This window comes from Alexandromys fortis, unplaced genomic scaffold (assembly GCF_014885135.2).
Source record: "Alexandromys fortis isolate MF-2015 unplaced genomic scaffold, M_Fortis_MF-2015_v1.1 scaffold_164, whole genome shotgun sequence".
NCBI classification, from domain to species: Eukaryota; Metazoa; Chordata; class Mammalia; order Rodentia; family Cricetidae; genus Alexandromys; species Alexandromys fortis.
The window spans coordinates 2,637,155-2,655,518 of record NW_026068047.1 but is presented as its reverse complement, the minus strand read 5'-3'; the positions used below and the strand labels follow the sequence as shown (position 1 = coordinate 2,655,518).

The window sequence follows — 18,364 nt, the reverse complement described above, 5'->3', positions numbered from 1 at the left end:
GACACACAAGGACAGTCCTACCTAATGTGTGTCTCAAAAATGGTGGTGAGATTATGATTTTTTTTAACAGCTTTATGACAATAATTTTATCTTCCAAATGCTGGTATTTTCTAGAAAACTTGAACACACATAATGTAACATAAACGAAATGCAGAACTAATCCAAAGTACCAAGTTCCAATTCTGGATGTTTTATATAGAAGACCCCCACCCTAACCCCCAGGATATGCAGGAATGCCTACACTCTCTACACCTCACCTCAATCCAGGAGCTGCTCAGCATGCTGCGGAAATATTCTGGAAGAGAAACAGTGCAGTGAGAAGAGGGGGCAGAACAAACACAGGACTCGGTCGCTAACAAGACTCCACCTACCAAGTCTGGCACAGAGCACACATTTATGACAGGGGAATTCCTTTCCATCCACAGACTTCATGGTAACATCATGGAGAAATGAACTGAAAAAAAAAAAAAGTTTAATCAAACAAAGATCAATTTTCTGCATATTTACAGAGGGATGAAAAAAGTATGGATTTGGCTTAACTTTAATCTTAGAGAAATGTTGGCAAGAGTATACACACTACAAATACACATATACCTTACCTTTCAATATCTCAAAAAAGACAATAATAGCCAAATCATTTTTTTTAAAAGAGAACTGAATACTAAAACTTCCCCGTTGATTATCTTTTTAATTGTAGGCAAGGAATTAGTGGCAATCAGTGGCACACTCAAAGCCCTTTATTCTCTTATTAAACAGCCTACTGCATGCCAAGTAATCATTAGAAATTTTCTCTTTCTTCAAGACATCACCTATAAAGTACCTAACACAAAACTTTTTAACATGTAGTATATATATTCCGGGAAAAATCATACTAAACAAAACAATCATAACGAAAATACCTAAACAGCTGAATGGGGGAGGAGGTCTGCATAAAACCCTACTTATAAGATCCACAATTGAAGAAAAAGCAACAAGTAAAATCTCTTTCTTAATCCGAATAGAGAAGAAAGAATGATCTCCTCCAGCAGGCAGTGTCTGTCTAGATCGGTGGCTTCCTAAGCCTCCCGAAGGGGTAGAGACAACCAGCGTCTCCCTTCTCCTATGGCTGCAAGGAGCTCTACTTCCGTCTTATAAACCAAAACTCTAAATACACAGGGCTGACCCTCATCTACTTCCGTCTTATAAACCAAAACTCTAAATACGCAGGGCTGACCCTCATCTGCTAACTTACCATTTTTTCTGACTTAGCTTCAGTTTATCACCAGTTTTCTTCTCAATAACATTAATTTTTTCATTTTCAAATCTGACTCCATCTAACCTATCAAGGAAAAATATAAATTAACAACAGGTGGAGATTGTCTTCTACTAAAAGCAACACCCAACAAAAATCTAACCGTCAGGCTTGAAGTTAAACACAGTTACAACATGCTCCTAGAAAGTCTCAAAACCTCATTTCAAGCTCTAACAAATCAGTCTTCATTAGAATTTAAAATATGCTTAATATCATGGCTGACAAGTCACAAACCAAAGCCATCACATGGTCTTTCTGTATTTCCCAATAGAATCACAGTACACAGCCCTCCCTGTCCCAAATACATGACAATGGCTATTCCAGCACAAGCAGCTTCATATGAAAGCCTTGTTAGAGGAACAGCATATCAGTGCAGGTTCATAATGGGACAGGTGCCATGAGATACTTTAGTAACTCAACGGCAAGCCTTTATCAACAACACAAGGACTTTGCATACTGATGAACTGAAGTTGGTGAAACTTGCCCTGTCTAGGGTGAGCAGAAAGGCTGTAGGTCTTTCTGACACCCAAGATCTTTCCAGCACACAACAGGTTCTAAGGAACTAAGTCGCTCTCCCTGTTACACACTCACAGCACAGCACCTGAAACCCACCAGCAAACTTTCTGTTCTACAATTGCAAATGAGGAATTAAGTCCCTAAGTAGTAACTGTCCAGAAAACAGCAGTGAGAGAAAGGTACACATCCATGTATGTCTCCCACAAAGACAAAAATGAAAGGAAAGAGAGAAAAGGCAACAACCACTTCAAAGCAGGACTGGACAAGGCAAGTAGACCAAGAACTGTACCTGCTACTCAAATCACTGAGGCCAAATTTCTTTGCAACATTTTGCAACATCCTTACAGGATCATCTTCCCCAACACCTTTCCCCTTTTTGGAAGATTTGTGTTTGTTTTTCTGCCTTTCACTAATTGTGTGAGTTTGGTTGTTTTTGTAAACCTCAAATGCTGCCTTCTGGTTATCATCCACATGGCAATTCATTTTATTCATATGAGAATCTGAGGAGCCCTTACAGTCTTCTGCCTTTTTGTTCATGAATATTCTTGGTTTGAAGCCATGAGTTAAGAAGTCACAGGTATCTGTATACATGAACTGTAAGAGGTATTCAAACAAGTCGGGATGAACTTTCTCCACCACAAAGAGATGGCAGCCTGCAGCATCTTCATCTTTCCGGTACACATCTGTCAGTTCTGAAGGAGTACCATCTGAAAGAAACAACTTCTGGAAGAAGTCAGAGCGCACTGCTAACACGTATTTATGAGCAGGAAAGAGTCTGTTGCCAACTTGAAATGTCACATCATGGATGTTATCCATTTCGTCTGTTTCCCTCAGGAGCTTGCCAAATTCTTCAAAAAAGGATGATGAAGACACAACTGGAATTTCATAAAGGCTAGAAATGAAAAAGAAATAATTACTACTTTGAAGAAAACAGATCCCAAGCTGATTCCCTTGAGAAGAAATGGCTTACTTAAACTTAGAAATGTCTAATTCTGGCATTTTCTAAATACAAGAATATCACCCCAAAAATGTTAAATATTTAATAGAATATTAAACAACATAACTGAAAACAATAAAAATAAGAAAAGTTTCCAAGTTTTTCCTTTTTTACATAACTTATTTTACAACTAAAAAAAAAAGGAACTAAGCAAATAAAGTCACAGATCAAGAATAGTTACTCAAGCAAGTGAAAATATATACAATCATTCTACCACCCTGAGTGCTATATGTCTATAATCATACCCTGTTCTCTACACTTCATCTACCAAGGAAAGTGACTGATGTTCTTGCTTTGCCTTGGACTGGGGGTTTTCCCAGCTTATGACACTTTCCGTGCTAAACTGGAAACCTAAGTAAACCAGAATGGATGGTCACCTGACTCCCGGCCTTCCTTCCTCCCAACAATGCCACTGATGTTCATTTCTCCTTGTACTAACGCAGTCAGAACATGTTTACCCGACCCCAACACCTCTTTTTTGTCAATTATCACATTTAAGAGACAGAAACTTTTATACCGAAAAAATATTTATAATCCATTCTTCAGAATCTGAGAACCCCAAGTCTAACATGTACTAAAGACAGACCCTTTGTAGGCATTTTTGTTTTCAAAATCAGGTTATAAACTAGGGGAACACATACTCTCCCCAGTGTAGCCAACATTCCCTCCTGATCACCCTTTAACACATCTGCTGAAGGTCTCTAGAGCTTGGTAACAGCTCCTCGATTTAATCTGCATCAAAAGCTACTGAAAACAGAAGAAGGTCTAATGATTATTCCTTCTAAAAATAAAATGGATTAAAGACAATTATACCTTGTTTTAGGGTCTGACTGTAGGATTGCAAAGTTGCACCCACTTGCATCTGTGCTGACACTAACAGCTCTATGGGCAAAAGGAAGTTTCTCAAGTCGAATTCTTTCATACACACTATTTGTATCAGAGACACAAGACACATCTGGTGAGGAATGATGTAGGTTTGGTAAAATGTCTGCTAAAAAGAAAATAAATGAACTATCATTAATCAAGGCTGCAATGAAATTATTAAAAAGATTTAGGAGTAACTGGAATAAAAGTGATTTGAAAACTGTAAAAGTACACATGAAGTCCTTCTGAAGAACTCAGAACCTCTCCATCTTCAACACAGTGCTGTGTACTCGCTACACATATAGACAATTTTCAGTATTGGTCACAATTTCTTCTCCCAGAAAACACCTTCCACACTGCAGCCAAAGTCACCTTTCACACTGGTAACTCTATCTATACTAGCTTTGTTCGAACCTAAGTGTCACCACAAGCTCCCTCCTTTCTCCTGCAGGCACTAGGCAAATACAGGAATGATCACTGTGCAACTGTGATTTAGTGATCACCAATCAAGAGTCAGCAGGACAGAAACGCCCCTACGCTTAATAAGCCAATCTACCAAGTTAGATCACACTTTAGAGAAATGACTAGTCAAATTCAGTCTATAAAAACAAAAATCGAAATGCTTCCAGGTAGACATGGCACTTACAAAGAAATTATTCTGGCTACAGCAGAAAAATGCTTAAAGAATATACACAAAGACTTTCTTACTTTAATTCCACACACGGAAATAATAAATGATAGGGACTGTAACAATCAATCAGAAGAGGGGAAATAACAATTAAAAAAACATTTACGATAGGAGTAGCACAACTTGGTAACTGTTAGATGTTCAGGAAGGGGCGGGGGGTGGGGGCGAGGGGATGACACTGAAGAGCAGCTGAGGGAGCAAGTGGCCATGAATTCTATCTGACTGACCAGTAAGAGTGATGTAAAACTAAAGACTCACAAATCTTACAAGACAGACCTGTGCTCTGCCTACATTCTCAAATGTAGTCTATTTCAGTCTCCTGTACTTTACTATGCTTCCTCTAACACTGTTATTCCCATCCCTATGCTCTTAAGAAACTCACATTACATTAGTTACTGGTCTCAAGAAAATTGGAATAAAAGACGTTTCTTAGCTCTATCAGCTATCAGTGCCTGGGACCAGGGGGCTCATCTCCCACATTTTCCTATCATTAAAACCCTTCCCTGTACCTAGTACATAGCCAATGCACCTTGCATATTATAGACCTTAGTCTCTATCTATAAAGAAAAAACAAATCAATATTGTGTAAAATTCCTTTTACGTTCTATAATTTTGAGGAGTATGTAACTCTCAGAGTAATCATCAATGTCTGTAGGATACACTGTAAGCATGAAACAACTAATTCATTGGTTCAAGACAACATAATGAAGGACCACGATGTGCCAAAGAATACATCAAATACTAACAACAGAGAGGAGTAGCCATGCCCTGGGTCACGAGTGATCTGATCTATGGGAGAGACACACCTAACCACAAAGGCAAATACACAACCATTGCGGAGTAAGCCTAGCGGTTCCGTCACATTATAGACTGACTAGAGTATGTAAGTAGTCATATAAACTGACCTTTCTTTTCAGAATTCTTTCTTTTATCTTCAACCCACTTCCCTTTAAATCCTTCCCCGTCCTGTGTGACAAGCAGAATTTCATTTCTATTTAAAGCAATATCAGAGACTGACACCTGGCGTGGATAGGCCCATCGGCACTGCTTCAGAGAACTGCTAAGTGATCTCCAGCAAAACACCTAAAATGAAACCAAACCACAGCACAATACAAAGCAATATGGCATCAGAACAAGCAAAATTTGAATTGAAAAACAGTGCAGTGCAGTAAAAATAAAAGCTTTCACACATATTTTTCAAGAATTATTCTTCCACAGAAAAGAGAGATACTTGTAAGCAAAACACCAATGCACATAAATTTAAAAAAAAAAAGATAATACAAAAATCAAGATGATGTTGGAGAACTACACCTTTCAAGAAAGTAGACTAAACAATATTAAGTACTAAATGTGTCCATGGCACTCCCCCAAAGGAGAAGCTGTTTTCCACATGACTTGCTTGGGGCAAACAGTCCTGCTGGAATATTATAGCACACTAAGATGCTAGATTTAACACTTTAATGTCAGGTAATTACCAAAATCAATCCAACTTACTCTCAAGGATAAAAAGATATACTTAACTGTATAACTAAAACAAGGCCTTAGGTAAAGAAGTCTCTCAGTTTAGGGACTCTTAGCAGCCCTGGGAATAGCACAGAGAGTAGCGTTAAGGTACAGAGGGATCTAAGAGAGGGTGCTGCCCTGTCCTGCAAAACTTCATCTCCAGAGGCAGTGCCTCTGTCTGCACACAGGCCACGTTCTAAGCTGGAAACTGCTGGCAGAGAAGGGAAGGGCTGTTGACTTGTTTTAAGAAAGGAGCCTACTATACAGTCCAGACTAGCCTGAGAATTCATGAATCCTGGCCTCATTGTCCTATACACTGGGATTAAAGAGTATCAAGTTAAAACTCATGATTTCCAAAAGACTGACTCCTCATAACCAATTTTTGAAAATAATGGCTACACCTTGTATTATAAACACACCAGCAGGTGGAGCTTTGCAATTGCATCTTGTGGTGTCTGTTTATCTCTGAGGGGCACAGTTGAAACAGGGTTTTCTAAGCAGCCACGCTGCACTCCATCTTCCTATGCAGCCAGCAGGGGCTCAGCCTCCAGGGCACTACGATAGCAGGAAAGCACCACTATGCCTGTCTGTGGTGTTTCATGAGGAGAGGAGGGGCTCTGCAGTACTGACAAACATGTCCAGACGTGGTTGTTCAACTTCTAAAATGTGAAGCTTCATATCACTATTTACACAATTTAGACCTCACAAAATATCTTATCATGTCATTGTTTTATAACAAGAAAACTGGTTTCTTACCCTGTGTGTAATTTTATCAGTATTACTAATACATAAAAGTTAAGTATGTGAAATTTAAATATTTAAACTTTATAATACTATTTAAAGCTTAAAATACGTACAATTTATAATTATGAGCCTGTATTAAGTATGTCTTCAAATATATAATTAAAAAATATATTTTAGGTAGGGCTGGTGACATGGGTTACCAGTTAAAAGTGCTTGCTGCCACGCCTGATGACCTGAGTTCAATCCCCGGGGCTTACATGGTATAAAGAAATAAAGAGTTCCCCCATCTTTTTCTTAGGCCTCCACAGAAGTGCACCACAGCATGGGCGCACATAAATAATTAAAAACATTTAAAACTAGTGATTCCATTATGAGATATGTATTGATACATTTCTACTAGGAAAGAAAACTACAGCTAAGAAATAAGACCTAGAAGCATATTATTTATATATTTAATAAAGGGCATCATAATCTATATTTACATTTACATAAAGTTTTAATCAGGAACAATATTTTTTAATTATGGCCCAAATGTATAATATATTGCCTGTTTACTGTTATAAAATAATTAAATAGTATTATTTCTATTTACACCTTTCAATTCTGTTTATAGACAGTTTACACACCAAATAATTCAAACTACTTGTTTTTATTTTAATAGCAGTAAATGAAGCTTTAGAATCCGTTTAGCAACAGTCCTGTGTCACAGAAGGGAAAGGGCATCAGCAGTCTCCACCAAAGCCAGGCAGTTCACACTATCACATCTCCACAAATCACAGGACTGGCTTTAACATAAATACACACTCACCCTTCCAGCTCCATCCAGAGCAAGGACACATATTTTCTGATCCCCATTTTCTATTAAATGTTCAGGATCAACCTTATATTCCATATAACCTCCAGATACAAGAACCTTTTTCAAGTTTAGTTGTCTGAGTGAAAAAAAAAATCATAAATTAGCATTTTCTGAAGCACACATGCTTAATTTTATAAAAATAATTATTCAAACAATAACTGATAAGGAAAGTAGAAAGATTCTGCCTCTGCTCACTGCACTTCCTCTCAAAGCCACTACCTACACCGTGAACCCCCAATTGATAAGGAACACATTCACTGGAAGGCTATTAGCTCCTAAGTATACCCATATCTTAACATTAAAAAAATTAAAAATAAAATAGAAATGCTTAAATATGCCAATCCTAACCAGTCACACATACCATAAAGGTCAACACCACTACTCCCCTCATCCACAGCCACACGTGTTTTTCTGTCTGTCTGATGTGCAGAGCCTGCCCAGTGCTACTCTACAGCTATCTGACCTCTCAGAAGGATACTTGCTTTGAAAAACTAGTATTTTCAAAGTTACCATGTAGTAATTTAATTTCTTAGTGAAAATTTGGAACACAATTTAATGTATCCAGCGGAAACTTTAAAATGCCTTATAAATGTTAATTAAAACTACAACTTAACATTCCACAAGCCAACTCACACCTATTCAATTGGTTCTATGGAACACATGTGATACATTTCCATCAATGTCAGACAGGGAAGACAGGCTTCAGTAACCTGATGTCTGACTTCAGCGCAGAGCTGGCTTCACGTAAACAACCTGAAGAAGTCACCATCTTATCTTCACTTCATGCATAAGCAATAGCATGTTCACCGTGCTCAAATTTAAATCTGTTTCCAAGAGTTGTTATACTTTTCCAGGAAACAGTTATAGGTGTGCAAAGAATTATTTCCACACTTGCTAGCCCCTACTCTAATGAAATATAATAGAATAAAATATTGCTCTTAAATATCAGTCTGAAAAAAAAGGTTTTCTACAAAAGGGGAATACTTTGGAAGGACCTACGATAACACACTACTGTCAAATCAGATATGGATTAATCAACTACTACAGACTGAAATGTATCAGAAACACAAGATTACTTCAATTATTTTTAAATGCTGCTCTCTGTATCACTCTAAACAAACTCACAGGTGACACACTGAGTATGTGTATGAGAGAAAGGCAGAGAGCTACAGCTGGCATGTGGACCCGTCTAAATTTGATTCTATATTCTTTGATATCGCAAGTAACAGCTAGTTTACTGCATGTTACTATGGCATGCTAAACACAACAGGCTACACTGTACAAGGAGATGTAGCACACCAGTAAGATGTGAAGAGTGAGCCTGGGCAGAGTATTTAAGGTAAACAATTGCTTTTTTAATTAACAGTATATAAAATATTAAAGTCTGTAGATGACACTGTATTATAAACCAAGAATGAGGATTTGTCTAGTTCTGTGCACCAGATACATTAAAAGGGAAACTAACTGGTGTAGGAGTTCCTTGTTTGTGTGTTGCTTTCATTGGTTAATGAATAAAAAAACTGCCTTGGCCTAGTTGATAGGGTGGAACTTAGGTAGGCGGAGAAAACAGAACTGAATGCTGGGAGCAAGAAGGGCAGAGTCAAAGAAGCCATGGATCCTCTGCCTCAGAAGGACTATAGTTAGAATCTTGCCAGTAAGTCACAGCCACGTGGTGATACATAATTTAATAGAAATGGGTTAAATCAAGATGTAAGAGTTAGCTAATAAGTTAGAGCTAATGGGCCAGGCAGTGTTTAAATTAATACAGTTTCTGTGTGGTTATTTCGAGGCTAAGCAAGCCAGGTAGCTGGGACAAACAAGTGGCCCCTCCTTTCAACAACTAACCTGGTGGGACATATCTTATGTTAAATATGACTCAAAAATATTTTATAATTTGCAAACAAAACTTTTTGTTTTGTCCACTGATCCTTGTCAAAAAACAAGAAATCAAAGAAAACCACACTTAGTTATCCCTCCCTTCTGTCATCTCACGAGGCACGGTGTGCACCTAGCAGCTGGAGAGCAGCTGCGGTCTTAGAGCTTATAACCACAGGCTTCTTTTCCAGAATATACATACTTCGTTGCCACCTTCTTGCACTGATAGTCTGCAAGTAAGTAAATATCTCCCCTTGTGGTAACACAGACGGTGGCGCCATCACTTGCAGCTACCAAAGACATGGCAATATCCTTTTGGTGAAGGGCAGAGACTTGACGAGGGGTAGTGACACACTTTTCTCCATTGGGATCCAGTAAGTGACCTAAAAATTTACACAGATAAGTAAACCATAAAATACGCATCCTAAGATCACACTGCAGTTTTCAGATATGGCCATGAAAGATTTCTTACCCAGTTGTCCACCATTCAGTCCCAACGTGTAAACAGCTTCTCGAGTCCACAGCACCGTATGAAACCTGCCTGCTGCTACTCCAACAACAGTCTTTCCTTTCAGGTGTTTTGCCTGTATCTGTTCAGAATGACAAGTAAGACTACAGCAGACTAGATATCTAAGGTCTCGTGCAATCTTGTCTAAGACACAGTACACCAGGTAGTAAACAGCCACTGTCTTCTCAACTGCTAGCCACCTCCCAACTAACACTGAGACCAGCTCATCAGAACACACTGATACAGCCACTTTCAGCCACCAGCTTTCAAACTAGGATTGTATAAAACCAAAACCATTACAATTTTAGCAATGTTTTAAAAAATGGTGATTTCTAAATCTGCTATAAGCAGGTTCTCACAATAGCAGCGCGCTTGACATTTTGGCAGGGATTATTTCCTCCCATGAAAGACCGCCTTATGCATTCCTGGACTCTACCCACTAGCTAGCTATCATTAGCACCACTATCCCACTCCTTCTGAAACTGTCTTCAAATACTGCCATGTGACCCCTGGGAAACTGAAGCTTCCCTATCAACCTAGGATTCCAAGATGGCCATACTGTGAAAATGGAACGCAATCTATTTGTTGTTCCTAAAGAACTACACAAAACTAAATACCCACAAATTGACAGTAAGTTGGAAAATACAGATCTTTCTGAAAGTATCCAACTAGAGACTATACCCAACTATCCTGGAGTAATACTGCTGATCCAGAAGAGAAAAGAGGAAGATTGAAGTGCTTAACTAAAACTGTCAATTTATTAATAATTTTAGATAGAGAGTATCAAACTAAAAAGGAATTTAATATATAAGACATATAAGTTATAAAGTGTGATGCAATAAAAATACTTGTTGTGGGTGATGAGTCTAATAAACAGTAATTTAGAGTACTCCTCCTAGTACATGTAAGGTTTCTAAATTTGGGGAACGGGCACCTTTTGATGGTGGCCATGTGCTGATTGGAGTGGAAAAATAGCGAACTTTGACCCACATACCCTCTTGTCAGCAGGTGCAACATGAGTGGAGACAAAAGAGCAAAGGCTTTTTTCTTAGTGTCTCATTTGTGCAGGTATGGTATGTTGATAAACCAAGCTTCAAACTAAAAAATCTGGGACTGGGAGTAAATTAAGTAGTAAAAATCTTATCTAGCTTGCAAGAATCTTGGCTTCAATCCCTAGCATCAAAAAAGGAAAAAAAAAAAAAAAAAACTCAAGTCACATTCATCTCTGCTTCTAAACACTTTAACGTCCAATCTGTGGGCTGCTGAGATGCTCAGGGGTTATGAACTCACATTGCTCTCGCAGAGAACCTGAGTTCAGTACCTAGGACCACATTAGACAGTTCACAACCATCTGTAACTCCAGCTCCAGCGGACTTTTCTGACGCCCAAAAGGCACGTGCCCTCAGGTGCACAGACTCACATACACGCACACACACACACACACAAACACACACACACACACACACGTAATTTCTTCTTTAATCTTTAAAGTTAATTCTAAGATAATTTAGTAAATAATCTCCCAAGTGCATAACCTCCCCTGTGCTTTTATTTTTAACTTCAAATGAATGCCAGTTTGTACTGTCATTTTCTTACGGAAAAAGAAAAATACAGGTAGCATAGGAAGCCCTGAGTTCACGAGGTTCCTGCGTTAATGTGCATTGCTGACATGGGCAGTCATGTAGCAGGCTCTAATTCCTCAATTGCAAGGAAGCAGCAAAGCCTCACCTGGGGGAAGTTCAAGAGCAACAGCAAAGCCTCCCTCAGGAGCTTGAATGTAAGTGTTTCTGAACAACTGGACAGTGTATGCAAAGGCCAGCAAATGCAGCTCCCTCCTCCTCTGGATGTTTACCTGAGACTGTATACAGAGACCTCTTCAAGGACCAGCAATCCTTGTTTCTGTGCTGCACCTAATATACATGCTGCAGTTGCAGGGTGCTGGTGGTAGTGGGTAAGCGCACCACCACTTGATCCCCGCTTTCCTATACATACGTCTATCTGTCCTTTCTTCATTCTCACTACTGCTTGTCAGAATTCCAGGACTCAAGCCGCATAGGTCACATCAGAAACATATGTATCATAGCACTAAAGAGGAAGTTAACTAAGAAAATACAGTTTCTCCATTAATAAGTTACATCTTTTATCCATATAAATTTTATAGCAAATAAATACCTTACTGGTTAAAAAGAGAAGTTTACCTGTCTAGGTACATTACAGCTGGATGGTGGAGGAATAATTCCTAGTTGGTGAAAAATGTTGAGACCAAATGTATAGACACATCCATCTTCAGTTAGTACAACAGTGTGATCCTCGGCAGCTGCCACTTGGGAACAAGTGTGACCAATCAGTCCTTCCACAAGCCGGGGAACCTAGGAAACAGAGTTGGCTTTATTTTAGTACTCTAATCAACAGAGACTATTTATATAAAAATGCACACAGACTCTGTGACACTGCGCTCAAAATGGTATGACTAGAAGACTGCCCCTTTCAAAGGCAAAGTCTACATCTCATCAAAGCGCAGGTAATGACATTAAGCAGAATAGATATAAGACCAGTAGGGCACTTCAGTGAAATAATTCAAGTGAGTTTTAAAACATTTTTTAAAAACTGTTTATTAAATTTTTTCTGTGTGTGTGTGTGTGAGTGTGTGTGTGTGTATGCACAGGCACATGTGTGGAGGTCAGAGGAAAACTTGTGGGATCACCTTCTGTGAATTCAAGAATCACTCTCATAATGTCAGGTATAGCAGTACCTGTTTAGCCAAACTTTTGGTTCTCAAGTGACTTTTAAGCCCTACTGTATCCCAAATGCAAAGTTAGTAACAGGAATAAAAGAAAAAGGAACCTGTGGTGGTTTGAAAGAAAATGGTCTCCAATTAGAGGAGTGGTTTTGTTGGAGGAAGTGTGTACCTGTAGAGGCAGGCTTTGAGGGCTCATATATGCTCAAGCCAGACCCAGTGAGGCAGTCTACTTCCTGTTGCCTGCATATCAACATGTAGCAGCTCCTTCTTCAGCAGCATGTCTGCTTGCACACTGCCATGTTCCCCACCATGATAATGGACTAACCCTCTGAAACCGTAAGCAGCTACCTCAATTAAATGTGTTTCATTGTAAGAGTTGGCTTGCATGGTCTCTTCACAACAGTGGAAACCCTAAGAGCCCTTTGCTCTTCAGTATTTTAGGAAGAAAGGGAAAGAATACAACTTCCCTTCAAGAAATAACCAAATATAAACTATTCAATTTTTTGCAGTTACGCATCCTGAACTCAAAGCTCATTTCAGCCATTTCCTATCTATTTGATCTCAATCAAATTTTTAACTTTTCCTCATTTTCCTTATCTGAGAACTAGCAATCCATAAACGACTGCTTTCTTAGTGTTAGTGTAATGCACACAACGTAGACAGAAGCGCCTGCAGCTGACAAGACCGCTGGGAGGCTCATTGTAAGTACTAACCCTAACCCTAATTTCAAGTACACCAAATGCTCAAGAAGTGAAAGCTATTAATGTTGTTGCTTTCTTTCCTTTAATAGATGATTTTTTTTAAAAAATCAGCCTTTTCCTGGCATATAATAAACTAGGTTTCTTTCAATTACCTTAAGTTTCAGTAACATAAATACTAACATTTGAATAATATTGTTCACTTTTTTAGATCATGCATATCTTAAGGAAATAAGAACCTGTAAAAGAAAGGGTTTATAATTAATCTGACCTTTAAACTCTTTATATACACATATACATATTTTATAAACCCATATTATTTCCTGACCCAGTATTTGTTATATGTCAAATATTTTTGGATACTTTCACTTTTAAGTCTTTAATTTTTATGCGATATACTAAGAAGCAAATTTCTTAAAACTATTAGTAATTTTGAACGTTACTTTGCTTTCCAGCTAGGATATAAAAATTAACTGATATTTCATCTTATCACAGCTTTGCTGATGTCTGCTATGTAGTGACTCCATTACCAAGCACGTCTGTTCATCTCCGTGGCCTAAGCGTCCACCACGACCATGCCCACAGGTGTAAACCTGCCCTTTCTGGGACAGGAAGACTGAATGAAATTTGCAAAGCACCACCTAAGGAGAAAAGAAAACTACGTTATTAAAAGTCTCTTTAAAAAAAAAAAAAAGACTCTCTGAAAAGGGGCTGGAGAGATGGCTCAGCAGCTCAGAATACCAGCTGCTCTTACAAAGAACCCAGATTCAATGTGCAGCACCCACATGGCAGCTTACTACTGGCTGTAACTCCATTTCTTGAGAATCTGATACCCTCATGCCAATGCATATAAAATAAAATTAAAAATTAAAAAAAAATTCTCTGAAAAAAATCCTCTTTATTTCAATTCTTTAAGCGGAATATTTGTTAATTGTATAGCTAGACAATATGTTTGGGGTGTTCACTATACTATTCTCTTTATAAGTGTTCTAAAATAAAAATTAAATTATAACCATTTTAAATTATACCCAAAAACACTCCCAGGGGAGGGAAACAAAGAGAGCAGTGAAGTGGGAGATTAACACTGGAATGTAAGCTTTCAGTCTTCAATGGCAAAAATAACTGTCCTTTGTTTTCTAGTGTAATGAGGTGTCGAACAGTAAGAACTGAGCAGAGTGTAAAATGGAGAATAAGATTATCAAACAGAATCTGTTATTAATAAAAATAGTAGAAACATCAAAAGAGTATTTTTAGAAAGATTTGATAACACACAATTGGAGAAGCATTGTGTCCTTTCTTGAATTGTTTTTATCAAATATAGCTTTAATAGCATTTTAAACCTTAAAGAATTTTGTATTTGTTTTCAAGTCTTTCTCTTTCCCATTTCCAACCCTCCACCCACTACTGACACACAGTTGGCACTCACATATTCCGTGCATCGGCAGGGGGTAGAAACAGCAAATTCCCAGCAGCTCTAAAGGCGCCCCTGCTTCCAGCTAGCAGAGGCCAGGCTTTGCTGCTTTCACTGCAGCACTACGTCCCTCTCTACACCTTACTACGCTACCACTCCTTCCTTCTTAAGATACACAAAGATGAGAGAGAAAGAAAGAAATCCTAGACTCATTCTCCAGAAAGGCATGGTCCTTTGGAAAATAAGAAAATTATAAGCTGAGCCACAGAAATCTATGGACTACTGAGAGTTCTATAAACACGTTCCTGTCCAAAGTAAAAAAGCAAAATAAAATACTCACTTCTTTGTACCACAAATACAATAAAAGAAAGTCTAAAAACCAATCCCAAGTTTATAAAGTTAGAATTTTTGAAAGAAAAAAAATATTATTTAAGTCAAAACAAATATATTTGTTTCAATTACATATTCATTTTTATCCCACCACTAAAGAACCCATGATAGCAGAACTTAACGCTTGGAATTTTTGAACAATTAGAAAGGTTCTTCACTTCAGCTCTCTAGGATCTGCAATGGGTGAGCGTCAGTTCATCTGGTGCTGCACTACAGAGCCAGCACCTTTCAGTGAGTAAAGGTCAGCTCTGCATCTAACTGTGCTCAGTAAACATTGTCAGCCAGCTTCCGCTTCCTGAACTGAATTTACAATCCTCTTCTCTCACACCTCTCCACAGAGCTTCCCTTATTCATGTCCTAGAGTAAATAAAATCTCCTTGATCCTCAACTTCTACTTCCTTTTTTTTTTGTTTTTTTAATGTATTGTTCTAAACTTTAGAGCATCAAGTAGAACAGAATTTTTTATAATGGGTCTATAATAGGACCAGATAGCACAGTCATACTCTTCGTGTCTTAAGAGCACCATTATCCTGTCACTGGTGGCAAAAGTTCCCCACTCAAGACCACACAATCTAGCACTAACTAAAAACTCAGAAAAAAAAAACATCTTTCGAATACCATAAATGTGTTCAGTCATTAATACCTGTGAATAGATTACTATTTTATGCGCCTAGACAAACAATTAAAGGAATGCCGTACCATTGTAAAATCCCCTGGAGGACCTGCTCAGACTGACACATGCTGAGTAGCACTGCCCAAGGGACTACATGGCCGTCACATACTCCACTCCTGCTCTGACAGCTCATCCCTCATGTTCACCACCGACTGAGAGCAGGCTCATCAGTCTCAGTCACGCTAAGTCCTTTCACTACGGTAAGGTTCATAGGTCTAGAGACAGCTTTAATGACACCATCATACATTCTCTAGTCTCTTCCCCTTCCTAAACAAGCTCCTATGCCTAAGCTTTCAAAATTGAACCTTCTCTATAATTAACTTTTTTATTAAAAAACAAATCTTGCTAGTTATGACCCATCAGAGCATGGCTTTCAATATAAAGAATGTAGCCATTGTGGTGTTATACCAAGGCCTAATATGGTATCATATCATTCAGCGTCCATATAGTTTTTAGTTAATGACACAATTCTACCAGAAAATCATCAAAACCAGAACTGTCAGAGGAAAGCCAGGCATGCACAGTAATTTTATAAACTGAGTATTCCATTTCAAATATGAGCTAAGGGTATATCTCCAGGCTACTACTCTGGGTCAGGCAGAAACAGACACACAGATACAAGTACATACGGGGGTGGGGGGGGGGGATGATGAAAATTGCAGACTAGAAAAGGCCTGACATTCTAAGTCATGCACTCTGGATTTACCCAAAGGTGACTCGGCTAAACTAATTACTTCAAAACAAAATAGCACCAACAAGGAATAAACGTGAATAACAGAAAGGAAAAAAGCAGAGCTTAGGAGTCAAGTTAGGACACGATCATCGCTATCCAAAAAACTGCTGGGAAGAAGCTTGGAAGCAATCTGGAATGTCCTCCAAAGACTCTGTGTAAACGGTTTGGTCCGCAGATTGGTGTTACTGAAAGGTGGTAGAAACTCAACAAGTGTGGCTAGCAGGAGGCTAAAGATCATTAGGGGAATCCCTCAAAGGGGACTATGAAATAGCAGTCTCCTTTACACTCGGTGTTTCTGGCAGCTCTTAGGAGAGCAGTGCCTACCACCATTCTCTCCGGCAGGCTGTGCTATCTCACCAGACCCAAAAACAATCAAAGAAATATGGACTCCACAACTTGATCCAAAACAAATCTTCCCTCCTTTCAGTAAGTCCCAGGCACTTCTTTACAGTAACAGAAAAAATAACACAGCTCATAAGACAAAGGTGAACTCAAATAATGGGATCTGAGGTATAAAATGTAGAAGTCTTAGCATTAAAGTGAGTACAGTGTGAGAGGCAAAAATAAGACCTCAGTCTTGTTAAATTAAATGCCTTACAAGACTGCCCAGAGCAAAATGAAAAAGAAGTCTAAGAGGAGAGTGACATTAAAGACAGTCTGCGCACACCCAGGACGACAGTGGGGAGGAGTTCACTGAGGGTGCACACTCTGCGCACACCCAGGACGACAGTGGGGAGGAGTTCACTGAGGGTGCACACTCTGCGCACACCCAGGACGTTAGCAGGAGGAGCACAATGAGGGTGCACAGTCTGCGGAAGTAAAACACAGCGCAGCAGAAGGACAGACAACCATGCAGAAGACCTTCACATGTTATCAGTGGAAAGGGCACACTCATTCACACTTAAGAATTCAGGATCATGTACCAGAATTAACACCGACCTCTGACACATGACTTGAGAAGTAAATGGCTTAGCACCCCTTACATATACGTCTTATACATATGACTGAAGCTAATGCAGTAAAAACTGTAAGTGGCAAATTCCTAATGAATTTCTTCATTAAGATGTTGTTAGACCTTCAAAAGAATAAAAATGTGCAAAATCGAAACTATCAAATACTTTATCTTATCTCTCAAAGTACACGGATGATCTTTCAGAATACCTGCTTGACATAAACTCCGCTCCTGGAGAACAGGTCCACCAGCTCTGGGTGATGCTTGCTTTTCTGGCTTCCGTGACCCAGAGTAAAGTTTGTGTTATCGCCCCAAGTATAGACCTCTGTGGGATCTGAAATAAAAGTTAGGATTTTATTTTGTTAGAATTTAAGTGAATGACAATTTAGCCTAACTATAGGAACACAATAATCATCAGTTTACCTGAAACATGACTCAATAGAAACTAAATTAGCTTGTATATTTATAAATATGAATCTATTAATACAGTGTATAATTCTAGAAAATTCTAAAACTCAGAAAATCCAAAGCAGAGTGAAAGGCTGAGCCTGATGTGAATAATCACAGTATTTGGCCCTCACTGAGAGCTAATAAGGTGACATGTAACTTCCAGCTGAGTGAACCATCACCTGCAATGTCTACTTTATTCCCAAGAAATTCTAAGTATAAGCTTTATAAATACGTGTGTTTATAAAAGTGAGCATAGTATCACTGTTACTACATGTTACCATACAAACACTAACTTTTTTTCTTTTTTAGGGCAATTGAGGAATTGAGATGGACTTCCAGGGCGCAAGATGGCCTCTGAATTCATTATGTAACAGAGCCTGGCCTTGACCTCCTCACCCTGCCACCACAAGTGCTGGGGTTACACGTGTAAATTAGCATACCCAAGACTAATATTCATTTCTACAATTCACTCTCG

General features: G+C 38.7%; 1 protein-coding gene across 2 annotated transcripts in view; it reads right to left on the bottom strand.

The window, feature by feature from the left end:
- Ibtk (inhibitor of Bruton tyrosine kinase) overlaps positions 1 to 18,364 on the bottom strand; it is a 68,026-nt gene that overhangs the window by 37,749 nt on the left and 11,913 nt on the right. The window contains exons 4-15 of one of the 2 annotated variants that reach the window (XM_050118897.1): positions 17,649 to 17,773; positions 13,811 to 13,921; positions 12,041 to 12,211; positions 9,807 to 9,924; positions 9,537 to 9,717; positions 7,412 to 7,535; positions 5,262 to 5,439; positions 3,618 to 3,795; positions 2,097 to 2,699; positions 1,232 to 1,318; positions 372 to 454; positions 258 to 295 (exon numbers count right to left, since the gene is read on the bottom strand). In XM_050118897.1, the coding sequence (XP_049974854.1) occupies positions 258 to 295; positions 372 to 454; positions 1,232 to 1,318; positions 2,097 to 2,699; positions 3,618 to 3,795; positions 5,262 to 5,439; positions 7,412 to 7,535; positions 9,537 to 9,717; positions 9,807 to 9,924; positions 12,041 to 12,211; positions 13,811 to 13,921; positions 17,649 to 17,773 (1,997 nt within the window). The remainder of the gene's footprint in view (positions 1 to 257; positions 296 to 371; positions 455 to 1,231; positions 1,319 to 2,096; positions 2,700 to 3,617; positions 3,796 to 5,261; positions 5,440 to 7,411; positions 7,536 to 9,536; positions 9,718 to 9,806; positions 9,925 to 12,040; positions 12,212 to 13,810; positions 13,922 to 17,648; positions 17,774 to 18,364) is intronic. The other variant, XM_050118898.1, reaches the window with a different exon arrangement.